General features: G+C 42.3%; 1 protein-coding gene across 1 annotated transcript in view; it reads left to right on the forward strand.

The window, feature by feature from the left end:
* The first annotated feature begins 1448 nt into the window (after window positions 1-1448).
* REEP3 (receptor accessory protein 3) overlaps window positions 1449-18357 on the forward strand; it is a 41369-nt gene continuing 24460 nt past the window's right edge. Inside the window, exon 1 of the mRNA XM_082311034.1 lies at window positions 1449-1549. Coding sequence (XP_082167160.1) covers window positions 1518-1549 — 32 coding nt within the window. The 5' untranslated portion in view covers window positions 1449-1517. The remainder of the gene's footprint in view (window positions 1550-18357) is intronic.

Genomic DNA, 18357 nt, shown 5'->3' on the forward strand with positions numbered 1-18357 from the left:
CCCACTTAAAGACATGCTGAAGAACTAATTACTGCTACAGATTGTGATGCTGACCTTGGCATGTCATTCACCACAAGAGTCAGCAGGAATGATGCTGAAAGCAATAACCTCCTCTTTCTCTACCTTAACTGCTGAGTGGTATGTACAGTAGCATCAGCATCTATCACTTCAGGAATCACTCTGTTACGTTTGTTGATATCAGAAGAGTAAAGCTGAATGTTTCCAGTGACGGCATGGGCAGAACTTTCTACAGCCTCCTCTTCTGAGAAAAGATGAAGCAATCTGTTTCAGCAAAATATTGTCCTTTTATGTGTACAAGCAGTTCTGCATGAAGTGTAAAGCTGGTATGCAGAGATGGATTGCAATGGATTAGCTAAGGTATTGGGGAGTATTCAGCTTCTCTTGCATGTCTCGACCCGCCAGACCATGAGCTTGTCAAGAGTATCTGGACTGGATCACGCTGCGGACTGTCTTGCTCAGTGTCCTGCCTTGGGCAGTGGCTGATAACAAGGTGTCTAGGGACAGAACAAAGGTAACAGGGCACACAGGCACTAATCCTTCCCACGCGTATCCTCCCACCCTCCCAGTCACCTGAAGTTTCGGATCAACTGCACGTAGTAGTCTGCGCGGCCCACGTAAGGACGTGTCCTTACTCAGCCTTTGGGACTGAGCGCTTGTAAACAAGCACCGAGGAGAAAGCTGTAGGAGCTGGCACCTTCCCGTGGCGGTTCAGACGGGTGCTGGAGCCCTGGGGAGCCAGCTGGCTCCACAGCTCTGCTCTGAAGGGAGGGCTGCGGCCCGTGCCAGCCGGGTAAAGCGCTGTGCCCGTATCCAACCCCTCCGGCACGCGCGAGTGGCTTGGCACGCTCTGTCCCACAGCAAGCGAGCAACCTCCGGGTCAGCAAGGCCAACGTTAGGTGACTTGGATACGTGAAACAAATGTTTTGACGGGTCCTACGGCAAGTGGGCGGTAGGCAAACGGGGAACGCAAGGAAAAATCGCAGGCAAGGGGTGAGCATCCCAACCCACCTTTCTCGCTAGAGTTGGTCGCTGAGCTTCGAAGGGAAGAGAGGAGAAGGGGAGAAAGAGTGCCTTATGGCATGCGTAACGAATTGTACCCGCTCCCGTCTCCTTCGTGCACCGGCCCGTCGGGCTGCCTTAACGTGTCAGTCTGAAAACAGGCGGCGCCGCCGCAGGAACCCCACCGCGCAGGCAGGGCAGCCCGCTGCAGCGCGGGGCTGAGGGCAGAGGCGGCAGCCCCGGCCCCGGGAGCGGAGGGAGGGAGGGAGCGGCGGCGGGGCCCGCCCGGCCCCCGCCGGGGGCACGGCCCGCCCCCGGCCCCGCGCTCGCCGCCGCGCGGGGACCCGCCCCGCGCCCCCCCGCCCCTCCCGCCGCGCCCGGGCTCTGCGCCGCCGCCAGGGCGCATGCGCGCAGCCGCCGAGCCAATGGGGCGTGCGGGGGCGGGGCCGCGGCCATTCGGGCCCGGCTGGGTGAGGGGACGCGCCGCCGCCGCCGCGATGGTTTCCTGGATGATTTCGCGGGCCGTCGTGTGAGTGCCGGGCCGGGGGGCGCGGAGCGGGCAGCGCCGGCGGGCGGCACGTTGCCAGTGGCGGGGGCGGCCCCGGGGCTTCCCCCGGTGGGGCTGAGGAGGGAGGCGGCCCCCTTTGCCTCCTTCCCCCCCCCCCCCCCGCCTCCCCCTCAGCTGGGTGCCCCGTGCGCCCGTTGGGCGGCAGGGCGGCCGGCCTCGCCGCTCCGGCACGGCACGGTCCGGCCTCGCCGCTCCCGGCGCAGGTGGGGCGGGGGGGTGGCTTCCTCCGGTGCGGCGGGGCTGCCGGGGCGGTGAGGGAGGCGGGTGTCTGGGCCGAGGTGCCGCCGCCCTGCATCAACCGACGGCTTCGAAGCGCTGCGTTAAACCCCTCCGCTTTTAGGAATTTAATCGCTTCAGAGCGCTTTCCCCCGCCTCGAAAGGAGTGAGGTAGCGGGAGCTGCGGTTCTGCCCAAGAGTGACGCTGGCCAGGCAGCGGCTGAGCGCTCCGGTGCCTCAGAGGGTCGTGGTCTTCCCAGAAGCGACCGCAAAACCAGCGCCAGGCTCCGGGCCAGCGCAGGTTGTCTCTCCCGCTCGCACCGCGCGTCGCCCGCTGTACGCGCGTGTTTCTTTGGGCTGGAGAGCCAAGAAGGTCAGGCCGCTGGTGGCTGTCAGACGTAATTTGTGAGCATTGCCTGTAAATTGATCCAAATTAACCCATAAAATCTGTTTGGTAACTGGTTTTAACTTGTGGCAGAGGTGAAAGGGCTAGGAGAATGCTTGGGAGTGTGAAATGGGGGTCTGTGGTGAGTATAGGTCATCAGCTGACGAAGAGATAGAGCGGCAGTGTTGTTGTGTACTTGGTCTTTGTAAAGTCGAGTTTTTGTCAACCGACGGGGCAACCTTTTTTAGGTGAAAAGTATCATCTTACGTGTTGTCCAAGTTCTATTTGAGAAAGCGTAAACTCCAGTGCAACGTCTGGTCTTTTTCTTAGGCACTGTACTATTCTTTCATGAAATTGATGGGTTATTTTGCTCATTTGAATAATATTCCCTAATAAATGTTGAGTAATATTTGAGCGGCTGAGTCTTTCTCATGCTCCTTGCTGAGTAGCTCTGTGACTGTGGGGGCCCTGGTGCTTATTGGGTCGCTCCAGCTGAGATTTGCTGTGTGTGACTTTTTGCCAGGCAAATGAAGTGAATCTACTGACAAAGCAGTCCAACAACCATCTGAATTAGTGCAAAGTATGTGGCAGGAGTGTATGACCCAAAGAAGGGCGTAATAGGATTTCCCTGTTTTGTTGGTGACAAACATCCCCCTTAAGCTGTCTGGAAACTTTATTTGTTGTCAGGAAGCCGCCTCATACCGCCAAGTACATTTTCCTGCTGCGATCTAGTCACCTAGATACGTAGCAGTCCTTCTCCTTCTCCCTGCCCTCCCTGAGACTTGTCAGATAATTGGAGCTTGCGAAGTAGAGCGTTGTGTTCTAGGATTGGCAAAGGACGACATTGGTTTGGAAGAGACAGGCTGTAGGAAGAATTGCTGTTCGTGTACTCTGTCAATGTGGTCTTCCCATGGGCAATACACAGCACTAGAGGCAAGAGGCATATGCTTACGTTCTGTACGTCAAATGTAGCTGCTGAACCTGTTTCTACTTTGTTACGTAAAAGCACCAACCAGGAAATTTTTTATTTTAACAACAACTTAGACCGCGTTGGTTGTAAGGGTAATATCAGCGATGCTGAGCACCTCAATTTCTAATGACCACGTTCTTGTGGAGTTAGTTGTTTTTTCCCTGAAATGAATTGCTAAAGGTTGTATTTGCATTTTGAGGATTAAGTCCTCTGGGCCTAACCAATAGCACAGGGAATGAAAAGAATAGCTACTGCTGTCCACAGATTCATTGCAAGAGGCAGTAAAGGACAATGTGTTGTGCAGTTCCGTGTAGATTGATTTTTTTTGGTTGCCATTGGTCACTCATTTGTGTGTCCTAATTATTTTTGCTAAAAAGAGAGTCCTTAATATTATTTATAAATCCTCTTCACCTTCTTGTGTCCTTGTTTCCTAGCTGTGGGACTTGTGGGAGCTGTGGGTTTGCCAGTGTTCAGCTTCCCAGAAAGTGTTCAGTGAGAACTTGGACAGCTTCAAGGCTATTGTCTAACTTTGCTTAATAAAGCAAGGTTCATGTGGAAAAGGAAGGTGGGAAGTAGCACAGAAGTAGATGTGGTGTGACAGAAGAGGTCTTAATTTCAGTGGTCTTGAGACTGTCCTCCTTGTTCTCATTCCTCAGTGTCCATGATGCTATCTTCCTGTATTTGATCTGTTTTCCTTCCTGGTCTCTTTCCAGACATACCTGTTCCAGTGGCTTTGTTTCTCTGACTTGTGTGTCATGAGTTGGGAAGGCGTATACTACCTTTTCCTTAAATGCCATAAGAAAGATGGAAATATTTTTAACCACTACATAGCTGCTAAGACCTGAGGTTCTCTCTTACTTATGTAGTGTTTTAATTTTGGTGTGGTGACTTTCTGTTGTATATGAGAGCTATGGATATCCTGTGCTGTCTGTAGCAGGTCCAAGAAGCCCTGTTGTCATGTGTGGGCAGCCGTCAGGAATACCTGTTGTCTTGACTGGTGATGGGAAGGAGCAGCAGGTGTTTGGCTGCAGCAGAATTCTCCTCTACTGACTGACCTACTATTTTTCAGGGCCAAAAGAGCAGCAAAATATTAATTTGCAGGTGTGTCATAGTGCCCTCTGCTGACTTTTGACGTGGAGGACTTGTTCTACAAGGCATGTCCCAAGCAAACAGACTTCTGATTCAGTTTGAGAGTTTGCAATTTGGGGTTAATCAACTCCACTAAAAATAGTTTGGTTAAAGCTTTAAGGAACTAGGGAACGGAGCTCGTAGAGAATTAGAATTCCTAATTGCATGTGAATTGTCTTGAAGAGTCATGCACAGGAAACGGGGAGTGGTTCAAATTCACTGCTCCACATAGTAATCTTTGGCAAAACTTTGTTTTAATGAAATCTTTTCCCTTTGCTCTGTAAATACTACTATACTTATGCATCTCAACATGTGAAATACCTTGTACTAATTGCATGTCTTCTCCTTTCTGTCAAGAAGCAGAAGACTTGAAGCACATAATTAAAACATCTTCTCATTTTTAAGTTTTGTGTGTATGGGGTGCTGCTGTAGTAAGTATAGGTCGTTATTAATTCTAAAACACACTGGCTATTGCAAAATTTTTCAGAATGATTACTGCAGGGTTTTTCCTTTTTTCACTTCCAAAACCAACAAGAAAATAGTAATTTCTTTCGGAGTCTCAGAAAACTTCTCAAAGTAGTACAGCTTGTCAAGTTCTTAGTCTTTAATGGTGGGAGTAGCTCTTTAAATTTGTGGCTGCCCATCTTGTTGACTTCTAATAGAGCCTGTGCCTGACTTTTAGTCTGCTTTGATTGCTCATTCTTCTCATTTGTAAGGTCTGAGCAATTGTGTACACATCAGTTGCTGAGACAGTATTTAATAGTAAACATGCTGAGTACTTGTCAGTCACAGCCTGGTATGGATGAGATCAGACTATGCTCTTGTGCCAAGCAAAGATGTGAAGCATCCTAAATACAAAGTAGATGGCCATTTTGTTCTTGCAATCTGTTAAAGCAGACTGTCTGCTGTAATCTGTTAACTTTTTTCCCCTCCTCACTTAAAAATGAAAGTTCCCCCATCTGTGTTGCTTTGCAACACACTCGCTACCCTCATGTTTAAGTGCATGTTTTGTTTTCAGTGAAGTTGGTCAGCAGTCATGACTGTTGGAAGGGAGAGTTGTAGTGGTCCACAGGAGGATGTATTTGTTTTGGGTACTAGTAGTTACTTTTCTGTCTGCTTGTACTTATGATTCCTGCCTTCCTCACCCCCATTTTAGAGCCTTGCAAGGAGCGAAAGATGTATAAGTAAAAGATTCAGCAAGCATTCCTTGGTTCTGATATTAGATTATAACTGTAACTACATTAAGCTGGACAAAGACTGTTTGGGGCACACAGAAGGTGACCTGAAGGTAGGTAGTAGTATCAGTCTCTTTCAAGCTTTTGCTACTTTACAGATTGGAGCTGTTTCTTTCGTGGTAGTTTCCAAGACATTCTCTTACTCTACTTTTAATACTGTTGTTGTTGTTGTTTGACATTTCCAGACATCCAGCTGCCCCTAGAATTACTAGACATCTGAGAATGGGTGGTTGAAGCCATAGCTTCTGTATTGATTGGATTGTCATTGGGAAAATCTAGCTTAGCATGGTGGTGCTGTTTTCTGTAACTGTGTATGCCTTCTTTGTAAACCTGGATTGTGTCTTGCTCTTGGAATACAAATTTTTTTAATTAAAAGTAATAAGTACAAAAATATTTACCCTCTTGTTTGCTAATCAACATGCTGTCAAACATGTTGTCTTGAAACAACCATCATTCATCAGATGGAATGAAGTAACGATACCATCACATGCTGTGTGGAAGGAATAGCTATATACAGCCTAATCTTCAAGTCAGAAGGGCTGTTTGTGGGAGAGTTTCTTTGACTGTTTGTAGCCTGCTCTTCTCCTGGCAGGATGGTTCCAGCTGAAGTATGAAGGATGCTGAGTGCTGTTGGATGTTGAATGCCTTCTGGTACCCTTCCAGTTAAAGGCCTATAAATTGATGCTGCACCTGTGGGGAAAAAGGAGTTGCTGTCATAGTGTGAGCGACTGAGACGGAGAGATGTGCTGAAATGTCTGTCTCGCCACAGAATTGCAAAGATTCAGTCACCATCTATCAGTTAGCCTTGGCACTTCATGCTGTGCCGAAACAGATCTCACTGGCTTGTTGCTGGGAGGGGCCATCCTGCCCATCACCCGCTCCTCGTTCTCCACTTTCCACAGGTTTCAAAAATCGTGTGGCCACAGGGTGAGTCTGGTTGTTTTGTCAACCCAAATTAAACTTAGCATGCTTGAAAGAGGTTAATATTTTGTTAGTTGCAGTGAACTGCACCACCTCATGCTGCTGTCGTGTAGTTGCTAGGGAAGTGCTGTGTTGGGAATGAAAAGTTGCAGGACAAAATGCTGTTTTTGTCATCAGCCTATTGCCAAACTGGTTAAAGTGTACTCTGAAACTACATTCTTCGCTTGCACATCGCTGCTTCTTCTTTCTTGTAGTGAAACTAGTTCCAGTAATAATGGTGCAGCTGTTCTCATCAAACAAGGTGTCAGGTTTTTTTAAAGGGGCTTGAATTTTATAGGTTGAAATCTGTAAGCATATGTAAGTCTAGGGATTAAGTGTATTGTCTTGTCTGTGTGAAAGTTTAAAATAATTTACATAATTGAGCAATGAAATCATCAGAGCACTTCTTTCCAATAGTTCAGCTTCTCAGGCAATCCTAATATGTACAGCAAAAAGTGTCTGCTTGCTAAACTTTACTTGTAATACCTATTCTGTAAGTTAGTGCAATGCGAAATGACTAGCTCTGACCATTTGTTATAAATAAGCGTCTCACTGCCTGCCTGGCATACCTTTCTTTAAATCAATGTTTGCTATGCAGTCTAGCTGCTCTTTTCTCTCCTGTGTTTACAGGATTGTGTAGATGTAGAGCATGCGTGGTCAGTGTTCACAGCCACGGCTGGACTAAAGCTTGCTCAAAACAGATGGAGCACAACTAGAGGCGTACTGTGGAGTCTGATGTTCTTACTTAATGATCTTGGCATGTACTCTTACAAAACGTGCTGAAATCCACAGCTGTGTCCTATGCATTGTAGATAAAGAAATACCAAGAACTGCACGGTCTGGCACAAAAGGACGTTTCTGATTAAAACACACAACCTCCACTCTTGCATGTTCCACAAACCAATGTCTGCTTCGGCCAAGTGTATTTTAGGCTCTTGAGCATTTCTGCAACCTAGATGGAATGGCTTTTCTTTCCTGGTAATTTTGTATGTAGAGCCAACTCCTGATATGCTCATATAAGGCTGAGGAAGATCCCAAGCCAAATTCTGATATTAAAAAAAAAAGTTGCTTTTGTTTGTTTTAATCCTTGCTAAGAAATGATTAAAAAAATATATGTAAAAACATTTCTGGCAAAACCCCGTGTTCTGGTGCCTTTTTATTCTGCTTTTGAAATTTTGGAATTTCAAAACCTGTACTATTATGTGAAAGTACTAGGTTTTTAGAGAAGAAAATATGACAGCTGAAAACAATACGATCTCTCTCTTGTGAATCTTTCGAATTTTAAAGACTTGCCAAACTAGATTGTTACGATTTACTACTGGACAAATGAGATGAGGTGTATAGAGTCTAGGTAGGAAAGGTTCTTGCAGGTTTTTTTGCTGTCCAGTCTGACGTTAAACATGACTGGCTTCGGTGGCACTGAATAACCAATCTGATGAGATGCTTTTGGACGTAGGGGGAAATAAAACACCCTATAGTGGCTAACTCTGTATTGAGCATTTTGTCAGCCATCACTGTTACTTTCCAGTTCAGTTTATCACTGACAAAATAATAGGGCGTTACTTCTGTTTCTGTTGTCTTTTATAGCTAGTCTGCAAGCATCGACATGGAAGTGGTTTTAACTAGATGAATGTTTTCCCTGTGTTTTATCATCGTTGAAATATTGCTCACATATCCTGAAGACAGTTGGAACTTGCATTTGATGTTGAAAACTAAGCGCAATTTCTTTCAAAAGCCTTTAATCCAGCCTTTAAATGCAAGAATTCGCAAAGCAGAATTTTTCCTGAAGTGAGAAGTCTGACATAATGCTTTACTTTCTTCTGCTAATAAAGCTGTTGGAACTTGCAGTGCTTGAAGGGGAAAATCAGAAAACAGTTTGTGCTTGTGCCTTCCTACCGCTGTCTAGTTTTGTTATTTCCTACCCTCACCCTGTTTTGTAACTCATTGATCAAAACCGTGGAAAGGAGAGTGAGGAAAATGGTCCCTAGCTTAGAGATATCTTGATTTGTTTTGATAGTATAGTAACATTACCTTAAACTGTAATGTTAAAAAGTTAATTCTTTGGCTTTGTGCTCGTATTATTCATTTTTTGTCTGCTAATCTTTTTCCCCAGACTAGGACTTTGTTCTAGAACACGTGGTTTCCCTTATGTCTAAAAGCATGTCTAGTGTTACTCAGTTGAAGTGTATTTACTATTAGACTGTTTTAGAAGCCAGAGAAGAGGCTGACCTATTCACATTTTTCAGCAGTGAACAGCTTAAAGTTTACTTGGAAGACAATATATCCACTGAAACATAAAATCCATGTTTTAAATGACTGCTTTGGCAGTCATTAGTTTGCCATAGATGCAATATATGCAGTGTTGGTTTTACTATTCTACATACAGAACTCTGAGTGGTAGTTTTTTCTTAAATAAAAGTTAACCTTGAATGCTTGAGACAAAATGGAATTAACATTTGTTAATAAATGGGTTCAGAAAAGAGGGGGAAAAAAAGGTATCTTTTAGCATGGTATTTTTGACATTAAGGTTAGGTTACTAATACAACTCCATGAATAAGTTTGGTAGAGCTTATGCCTGTTGTTGGTTCTTGGCTTGGTGTCTAACAGTGTATTCACAGAGTTCTCTAAGTACTGGTTATAATTGAGGAAACACGTATACTTTGGAATGACAAGTCCAGATGTTATCTTAACAGTATCTGCCAAATACAAATTTCATAGAGGAAGCCTTTTCCTGTGTACAATGGGGAAGTTTGGTTTTTGAATGCTCTAAGAGGCTTCAGAAATACTTTTCTGGGTCATAAGATTAACAGAATTGTTTGGAAATTGGGGACCTTAAGGCAAAAATTGAGATGTAAATAACTTCTGATGATCAAAAGCAAAAAAACCCAGCTGTCTGGGGAAGAGATAAGACAGGCTAATTTTTACTTTAAGAGTCAGTGTTCTCTGGTTGCACTTTTTTCTTTGCTCAAATTCTTGTCTTTGTAGCATTTTCCTGGGAGAGGCAGGACCTTGAGGATGGTCTGTGACAATACACTTAGGTTCTAGGATGTGTAATGATTAAGTAGGAGCTTTCTGGGCCTTTGGGTTATGAACTTCACTTTTCTCTCTAAAACCAGCCAGTCAGATTAATATTCCACATAGTGTGGCCTGTAGCAGTGTTGGACACTTCTTTCATTTAAAAAAAAAAAAATACAACCCATATGATGAATGTATGGTTACATGCAGCGTGGTTTGTCTTCCACTTACAAATGGCTCAAAAATAAAATGTGGTTTTCCTTGGAACAAGCAGAAGCAATTCTTAGTTGGGACCACTCCTATTTTAAATGTTAGTTTCCTATAGCCAGTTATTTTGATGTTGATGGTGCTCCAAAAATGTTGAGAGAAGATACTGTCTTAGACCAGCAAGCAATGGCATGATTGTGGATTTTTAGTTTGTGAGGTTCTCCAAAGTCTCTAGCAGACCAATGTAAGGTAAAAAAGCAAAGTTGACAAGGTAAGAATCCAAGTGGAAATCCATTTTTTGTTAACGATATGGCATTCTGAGGTATTAGAGGGAATGACTCTGGATTGTAAGTGATGGCCGAGGCCAGGATGGGGAGATTCTAGTGCAGTGGCTAGTTCTAAAGCCACTTTCCAAAGCTGAAGAAAACTTTAGATTCCAAAAATGGTTGAGAATGAGCATGACTTTTATAGTCTTAACTTGAGAGAATATAAAGCGGTTTTCCTCTAATATTGAAAATAGTAAGTACTAGATTACTGAACTTGCATAGTTTGTGTGTTGTCAGGTCACTTTTTCCTTATGCAGCTGCTGAGACAATAGAGAAAATATGCTTCAGCACCTTAATACAAAGAATTTCTCCTCATCTCATGCAGTTGAGACTTGGATGTCTTATATTGTGCAATTATGCATGGGCTTTCCATCATGACTTCCATAGCTTAATTGAAGATAATATAACTTGGGGTAAATATACCCAAGTTAGTGCTAACAAAGAAAAAGCTGGCCTTGGATCCTTGGAACCAAAAATTTCTTTTTCCCATCAGTGAAAGAGATTACTGCCACTTAAAATACTGAGTTATCGTACTTTGGGCCTTAGATATGTTAATGAGTGAGGCTACTTTAAACATTAAGTACAGTTGCTGTAATAAGAATGTATTTTGTTGGGGTTTTTTTGAGTTTTATTCTGGAGATGTGGTGTTCATGTATTTTTGACAGCATTTGTTTTAGTTTGTTTCTATCAACTGCAAAACTTTTGTCATTTAATTAGTATTGCCGCTCTTACTGCTTCTGTTTCAGTTTTGTACTGGATAAAAGATGATCTTCATATACAAATCTGATTCTTACCTGGTCATTTCACCAGGACTGGGATCTTTGAGATCTCCAAGAGCTGAAGCTTTAAGACTGTTAAACATGTTTAAAAATGTGTAGGAGTTGGCAGTACTGAGATGATAGTATTTGCTTTATTCTTTTATGCTAGCTTTGGCTCTCCAAACATCCATCTATCTTTGCTTGTTTCAGAATTTACTGTGGCACGGAGCAGAGAAACCTTTGAAAAGAAGTGGCCACTGACTTTACATGAGTTAGTTGAAGTTATTGTAATGAACAATTTTTCAGTGTACCAGTTAGATTAAAATGGAAGGTGTTTGCCAGGTCTCTCCTGGATTCTTTTGGAGTATCCTTGATCTGAAGGACTTCATATTCTTACACAGAAATTAAGACCTAATTAACAACTTGTAGGAGCTTCCAAAATTATTTTGAAGACACTAGACACAAAGCTAAGAACAGTAAGTAAGTAAATAAGAGAGCTCGTAATTTTTTACTTCAATTTATCAAAGCCAAGAAACTAAGTATTAAATGCCTATGTAACTTTAAACGTCATGGCAAAATTGAACACCTCATTTAATTTGTAATGTTCATGCTGATCTTGTTCAGCACTTCATCTGCATGAAATTAGTGCTGTCTTTTTAGGAGCTCATAGGAAGTATCCTAAATTGAGAGGATCATGTTTCTCATGAAAACTGTATGTGTAGGTTGTAGTACCTTTGAGAGTAGTAAGTGTAAAGAACTTTTTCAAAAACAAGGAAGCTCATAAGTGTGCTTCTCTGTCAATCACCTTTATTATGTAAACTCTTTTAAAGCATAATCACCTAAAATAGAGTTTATGCTATGTGACGGTTTCTTTGAACATCCATGTAGGTATCAGCTTTCATCTTTAAACTTATAAAATAATTGTGGTCTTAATTGTGTTCTTGCTCACCTGCTCCATGGAGTAAGCTTATTCATGCATGTACTAAACAAAAATAGAAAATATCTGCTGAAAACTAGAGTTGGTTGGACCTTTTTTTAAAAAGATGAAAAATAACGAATTAGTCAATTGGTCTCTTTTAACTGACATCTTTAATCCAGCTGTCAGTCCTCGCTGATCATTAAAAGAAAAACACTGTTCAGTACAAGGACACATCTTTGAACAAAGTCATGCCAGGTTCTCTTAAGAGCTGTGTGAGTAGATGCAATCATTCCTAATTGTTGGCTAGTTCTCAGGGTTCAGTTGTGCTCCTGCCTGATGCTACAGGTGGCTGCTGTGAGGCCACAAATAATTTGCTTCCAGTGGTAAACAGTCATAGCAACAGGTGAAATCAGGGACTATTTAAGGTAGATGTGAAGGAAATAACTTACGTGAGCAGCTTTGGAAATTAATACTTTTCCAGCAGGGATGAAATTCTTCTATTGAGCTTGAGGTAAGAGCTAGGTGAAAGATTTAAGTTCTCTAGTAAGGGTTACTCTTTATTGAAGGTCTTCAGTGTTTGCTCTTTATCCTGTGGAAGCGTTGTAAGATGTGCCTTGTTCCAGTTCCTCGGTGTGGGCACTTGGAAGTCAGGAGCTCACCTGCTGACTGTTCTGCGCACGTGGCTGCGCTTAGTCAGGCTGTAAACAGGAAATAGTGCGGGGATGGTCACGGTGCTATTACAGCAGTGGTCAGGCACCTATGTTAAAATAAAGCGATGAATAGGTAGGCATGTAGAGAAGTGACTTAAGAGTTTTATAACAACTTCTGTTCCTATTGCGTTTTCAATTTTGCTTTCCAGTACTAGCTTTTCGGAATTTTCTGTACTACTGGGTTTGTTGGGCCTTTTGACTGTATGTTTTGAACATGGTTTGAGAGCTGGTTCGTTGTGGTTTTGTGTTTGTGGTGGTTTCTTTTTTTTTAATGACATGGTGATGGTATCTCCAGCCTTATATCCTTCTGTTAAAATATGCCTAGGCTATCCAGCAGCACAAGAGAAGGCGGTCAGTCTTGGACACAAGTTTTGGACACCGTCTCCAGACATAGGCATAGATTTGTCTAGTGAGATTGATGTGCAGTAGCTTCTCCCCAAGTACCTCTGTGCTGTATGCGATCTGTATGTGAGCAAGAAGTGAGTTGTTTCACAGGGTTTGTGTACCTGTCAGGTCTGAGAAGCGAGTGACTGGGAGAGCTGTGGTGTTAGAGCACTTAATACAGCTTGTCCATGTGAAAGATGGTCTCCAGGTTGACTTGTTAGAGGGTAGCCTGGATTTTGCTTTGGGAGTTGTTTTTTAGCAGTACCTTGTTCCAGACTGCCATAGGCCTCTGAGAGGGGGCTGTTACAATGCACATATGGTAGGTTTGTTGCTGGGAGAGTGGGACTCAAGGGACTTGTGTTTGGAGTATATTGCTGGCTGACTGAACTGGCCTAATAGGCTGTAAGCTGTATGTAGGCTGTGAGTTGGAAATTCAAGGTTAATTCTCGCTGAAGGAGGTAGCACATCTAATGTCTGTTCAGGTATCAAGTTAATTGTTAATTAAGACCGCTCTCTGATCTTTATTGTGTTATGTAGAGTTTTGTAGTAACAAGTAGAATGACTAAGAGGCAACCTAGAAAATGCTATGAAAGTTTCCAGTGCTTTCAACTCTTCTTGAGCATATAGAGAAAACAAAGGGGAATACTCAGGAGGATGCATTTATAGGTGAATTTTGCTTTAGGTAGCGGCAGGAAAGGAAAATCCGCATTTTGGACTCAAATTTCTCTGCAGAGAAAATGGGTTAAAAGTTTGAATGTTCTTTTGGTATCTGAATCTTGTTTTCTGTGGGAGAAACCTGGTGAGCCAAGCGATCAATCTTGCTGATGTATCTTGCCCGTAAGTACGTCAGTACTTCTGCAGATTCCAGTACAGGACATCCCTTGCAGAAGATATTTTTTTCTAAATGTTGGTGTGCTCTTTTTAGACTTCTTTCAAGGTTCAGGCAGGGCTGTTTTCCATGTTGAGAGAACTTGAAGGGTATCTGGCAACAGGTTCCCTATTTGGGGCTAAGTCAATAAAATAGTATTCCATAAACACGGGTGGATAGGATACAGGTAATGGAGCCTGGAGCTGTGTGTTGGAAGAAAGGCTTAATCGTCTTCTATCAGAGTGCTTGCAATTATTATACTTAAGACTCATTAAATAAATGTTCCTGACATAAGGAAGTCCTGCTTTCTAGTGGAATTGGGAGGGAGGTCACTTTTCCCCTTAAAACTTCAGGGTGATTTTTCAACTGCTTGAGTAATTGGATTACTTCTGGTTATGTTGTGCTTTGGAAGAATCTGGCAGTTGCTTTGGAGAATTCCAGCTTCCTAAGCTGGAAGGTTAATAGCCTCCTTGCTCTGCTCAGGAATGTGCTTTATTCAGATCTGTCAGTGCTTCTGAGTATATTCTTTAACTGTTAAGACTTTTTTTCTATGGCTTTTGGGGATATTCTCTATATAAGAATGCTGTGAAGATTTTAACAGATCTGTTTCTGATTGCATTCCTGCCTTTTGGTAACTGTAATCTGCTAAAGGAGTTGCTGAGTTAAGGTTTGCTACTGTTAGTAGACACGTTCTTTTAATAGGGTTTGTGTGATTTCCCCAGCTCCTTGCCTGAGGCGGGGGGGTGGTGGTGGAAGAAAAAGTAAGATACAATTTGGTGTGAGGTTCAGGAGCTTATCCTCGTGCTCCCTTGTCCCTGTAACAGACTAGCATTTTGGTCCAAGTGTATTCTTTGTAATTACTTGAATACATAGTCTTTTAATGTAGACTGTTATGGTAAGTGGTGTGTATCTGAATGCTGTCCGGTAGCAAAATGGAACTAAATTCTGTCAGGTGCTGGAGAGAAAGACTTTGTTTCATGTAGTGCCTTTCAAAAACATTCAGGACAAAAATGCCAGGGTGAGCTTTTGTTTGTCTGGACATGTAAAATCCTAGGAGATAGCTGGCTTAGCCTAGAACATACCAGTTACCCAGCTGTAACCCTTAGGGGGTGTTGGCATGCATGACTGAGGGTCTTGCTTTTTCCGTTTAATTGTGGTGGTTTTTATTTTTTCTGAATAGAATTCTTACAGATACTCCAGATGCCTTATTTTGAGCATGAGGGTATCACACAGAGATGTGTAGCATTATAACTTAGTGCATAACTGATTAGCCTTACTGCTTTATAGCAAAAAAAAAAAAAAAAAAGAAAATCCAAACTGCTTATCTTTTATGGGAGTGGCTTAAAGTATGAGTAGCATACAGTCTAAGCAAAAATGTTTAAGTATTGTTCTTCAGACTAGATTTCTTTCTGCTATTTAGTTTCCATTAGCAAACTTCCCTTTCAAAAGAAATCTTGCTTAAGCTAAACTTGCTAACCATAACATGGAATAGTAATTATAGTTCACCTAGAAGCAAAGTAATGCTAACATCATCAGACCTAGTTTCTGCATAGATACTGCAGTACAGTTAAGGCTTTCATATCACACGCGGAGCTGGGAGTCCTCTACGTTGCTTCTGGTATTTCCACGGTGTCTGACCAGCTCTTGGAAAAGCTCATGTGTGTATATGATGGGAATGGAAGATGCTCCTATCATAGCTTGCAGGTAAAGACTAGTATTGGGAAGGGGAACTGGGCATGCTCAGCGAAGTAAGGAAGTATATCAGGTGTTTATATTCGCTTCCAGGGTTTTGTGGAGATGGGGAGGATTCTTTTATTCTCCAACCTGCCAAATGCTGTCAAGTGATCCGTCAGGATGTAGGGGCATACTTCCACTGTAGATGCACATATTAACGAATGTCTGGCTCTGTATCAGTCTGTGCCAAGATAGTCTGTCAGTGGGTGGACAAATGGGTGTCATCTCTGTTATCAAACCCTTTAAGGAAAGGGAGCTTAGCAAATGGCATTGTCCCCGAAGTACCTCATACTGAACGAGTTTCCTGAACGGCTGTTACTATTAGGGAACACCTGTGGCCCTTGTCTTTCTGCATTTCAGAGGAACAAAAGAATCAAGGGCCAAACACTATTCCTTGCTTCGGGCAATTCTTTGGCCGTGTGAACAGACTGAAGTCCTAAATGCACTGTTGGTTTAATGGCTTAGTGTTTTGGGAGTCTGGATGCAAGCAGGGGTTGTTTTGTTTTTTTTTTTTTTTTTTTTTTGAGCGACTTGGTGGCTTTCATTTGTGGGCTTTAAAATTTTTTTTTAAACATTACCCTTAGAGTTGTTAATATCCAGGTTAAATACGCTCAGTCCCAGAGCAATGTGCGTGCAGGTGACTGTTTTTTTCAGTTATCAGTCAAATGCAAACTCAGTTGCTTCGCTTCAGAAATGAGTTTTTCAAATAGTTGTGCTCTTTAAAGCTATTCAACCTATAAGACTGTAGATTATGTGATAATACAGGCAGTAGGGTATGTTTGTTTTAATACAGCTATATGGATACACACATACATTGTTTTATTCAGATTTGAAGGCTTTTTGATACTTTTTTTGCTTTGCCTTTTGATTTTAATCTCCCAGTATATTTGAGAAACATTTGTCTTTAAATGAGCAAAATGTCTGTAGAGGAAGCGGCTGTACCAAAAAAGGAAGGCTACATTAGTTGCTGAGTACAGCTGAAAAACTGAAATAGCTAGGCATACAACTGGCAGTAAAATTACATTGGTAAGCAGGCTTATCCATATATCTACTAGTAAAATAAAGTAAATGACATCACACTCGGCTAAAATCTGTTTCCATCTGTGGAAACTGGCTTTGTTTTTGTCCGCTACATTAGTGCAGTGTGCTGACACCCAGTGTGAAATACAAACTGCACTTTTAAAAATAATACTTAAGGTTTTAAATTTGAAAAGCCTTGGAATAATTGGGCACATCCTTGAAGTTTGTTGTATATTTACTGTAGAAATACCAGAGGAGGGATGGGCTTATAGTGTGTAGCAGTAGGTGTTGCTAACAACTTTGAGTTTTTTGGGGGGGTATTGATGCAAACAGAAAAACTATTAGAAAATGCTTGGCTGTTGTAGCTCTCTGTGTCAATGACACTGATTGTGCCCAGGCTCCCCGCTGCTGCTGTTCCATGTCCTTCTGCTTCAGTCAGCTGCAGCGATCTCTCTTGTGCCTCTATACTAGTCTGTGATGTACAGATTGAGGGCAAAAGTGAATTTTGCTGACCTTCAACTGCACTCACTGGTGAAAAGTTGGCTTTTCTGCTGTTAAATTGCCTGGTAGCTTTAACTAAGATTAGATGACTTTGCCAGTGTGAAGGAGGTAGTGATGCCAGCGTTGGCAGCAGCATCACGCCACACTTAAAATGTCAGCTCTGGCTGAAAGGAGGTAATAGGAACCAGTACTGTGAAGTTTTTATTACTGGCTAAATGTGCTGGTGTTTTCCATTCTTAGTCCTATCTACTCACTTTCTGGGGACAAGTGGCAGTTTTTCTAACGCTTCCATGTTACAGCCGTATTGAACACTCATAAGTAATGGTGTATTGTGGTGTTAAGTTTCTTGTTCTTTGGTTTTAAACGTGATTTCTGGAAGAATTCTTTAAAAGGAAAAAGTGACGACTAAAATGGGGATTTTTCTGACTCTTGATTTGACCAATGTTAAGTAGCATAAAGATTCGCTAGATGGGGAAAACTAGTTACCTTTATTGTGTTTGTCTCGTGGTAGTGTTCTTGTTTAACTTGAGGTCTTCTTTAGCTTAGCTTTATGATCTTCTTACTGTTACTGTAATAAGCTTTCTGCTTGAAGATTAATGGTTTCCAAAGCAGTGCTCTCAAAAAAACCTTCATTCTGTCCCAATTCTTGTTTCTGCCAGATTTTAGAGGATGACACATTCACAGGATAAATTTTAAATTTAAAAACATTACTTTTTTTTTTTTTAAATAGAAGCGGTGCTACTTGACAGTAAAGTGAGTGGAAAAGTATAGACCAAAAATCTGTTAAATGAAACATTCAAACTGTTTTGTCTTTTATATGCTTCATAGCAAGAAACTTACATGTGCTATTTAAATAACTTTGGACTATTTTTTGAGAATCTGGGAGGGGTGCATAGATGACCAGTAACTGCTGGTGTATAATTATGCAGCCGTCTGACAGTTGGTAGTGGTTATGATGTTCAGGAACTTCTTTTGTGTCTTTTCTTTGAACAAAGAAATTTCTGCCCTTATAAAGTCTGTGTTAGGTTATTAGGATTAATGAAGCTTTCCTTATCTCTGGTACTTAATGGTTATAATTTCAGCCAGAACAAGGAACGGTGAGAGCCATCAGAGCTGACGGGTTACTGAACAGGGTATTTCACAGGGGCAAAAATGAGAGGAAGAGCTGTTGTCTACAGAATTTCATCAAAATGAAGAGTGTTTGGTCTCATATTCCTTCTGTTTCCAGATCTCCTGTTGTTTGGGTAAAGTGAGGTTTTTGCCTTGTGTTGTCAGGCTTTTCTCCTGGTTGGGAATAAAACCATTTAGGGTTTTTTGACTGTTGCTTTTCTCGGCCTTAGGATGAAAGGTCTTTGGATAGTAGTTGAGCTGTATTTGGATAGACTTCTACAGATTAGTATGCTGAACTGGAATTCACGTAGTCTGGACTCTTT

Source organism: Platalea leucorodia (assembly GCF_965183815.1).
Source record: "Platalea leucorodia genome assembly, chromosome: 4".
Taxonomy (NCBI): Eukaryota; Metazoa; Chordata; class Aves; order Pelecaniformes; family Threskiornithidae; genus Platalea; species Platalea leucorodia.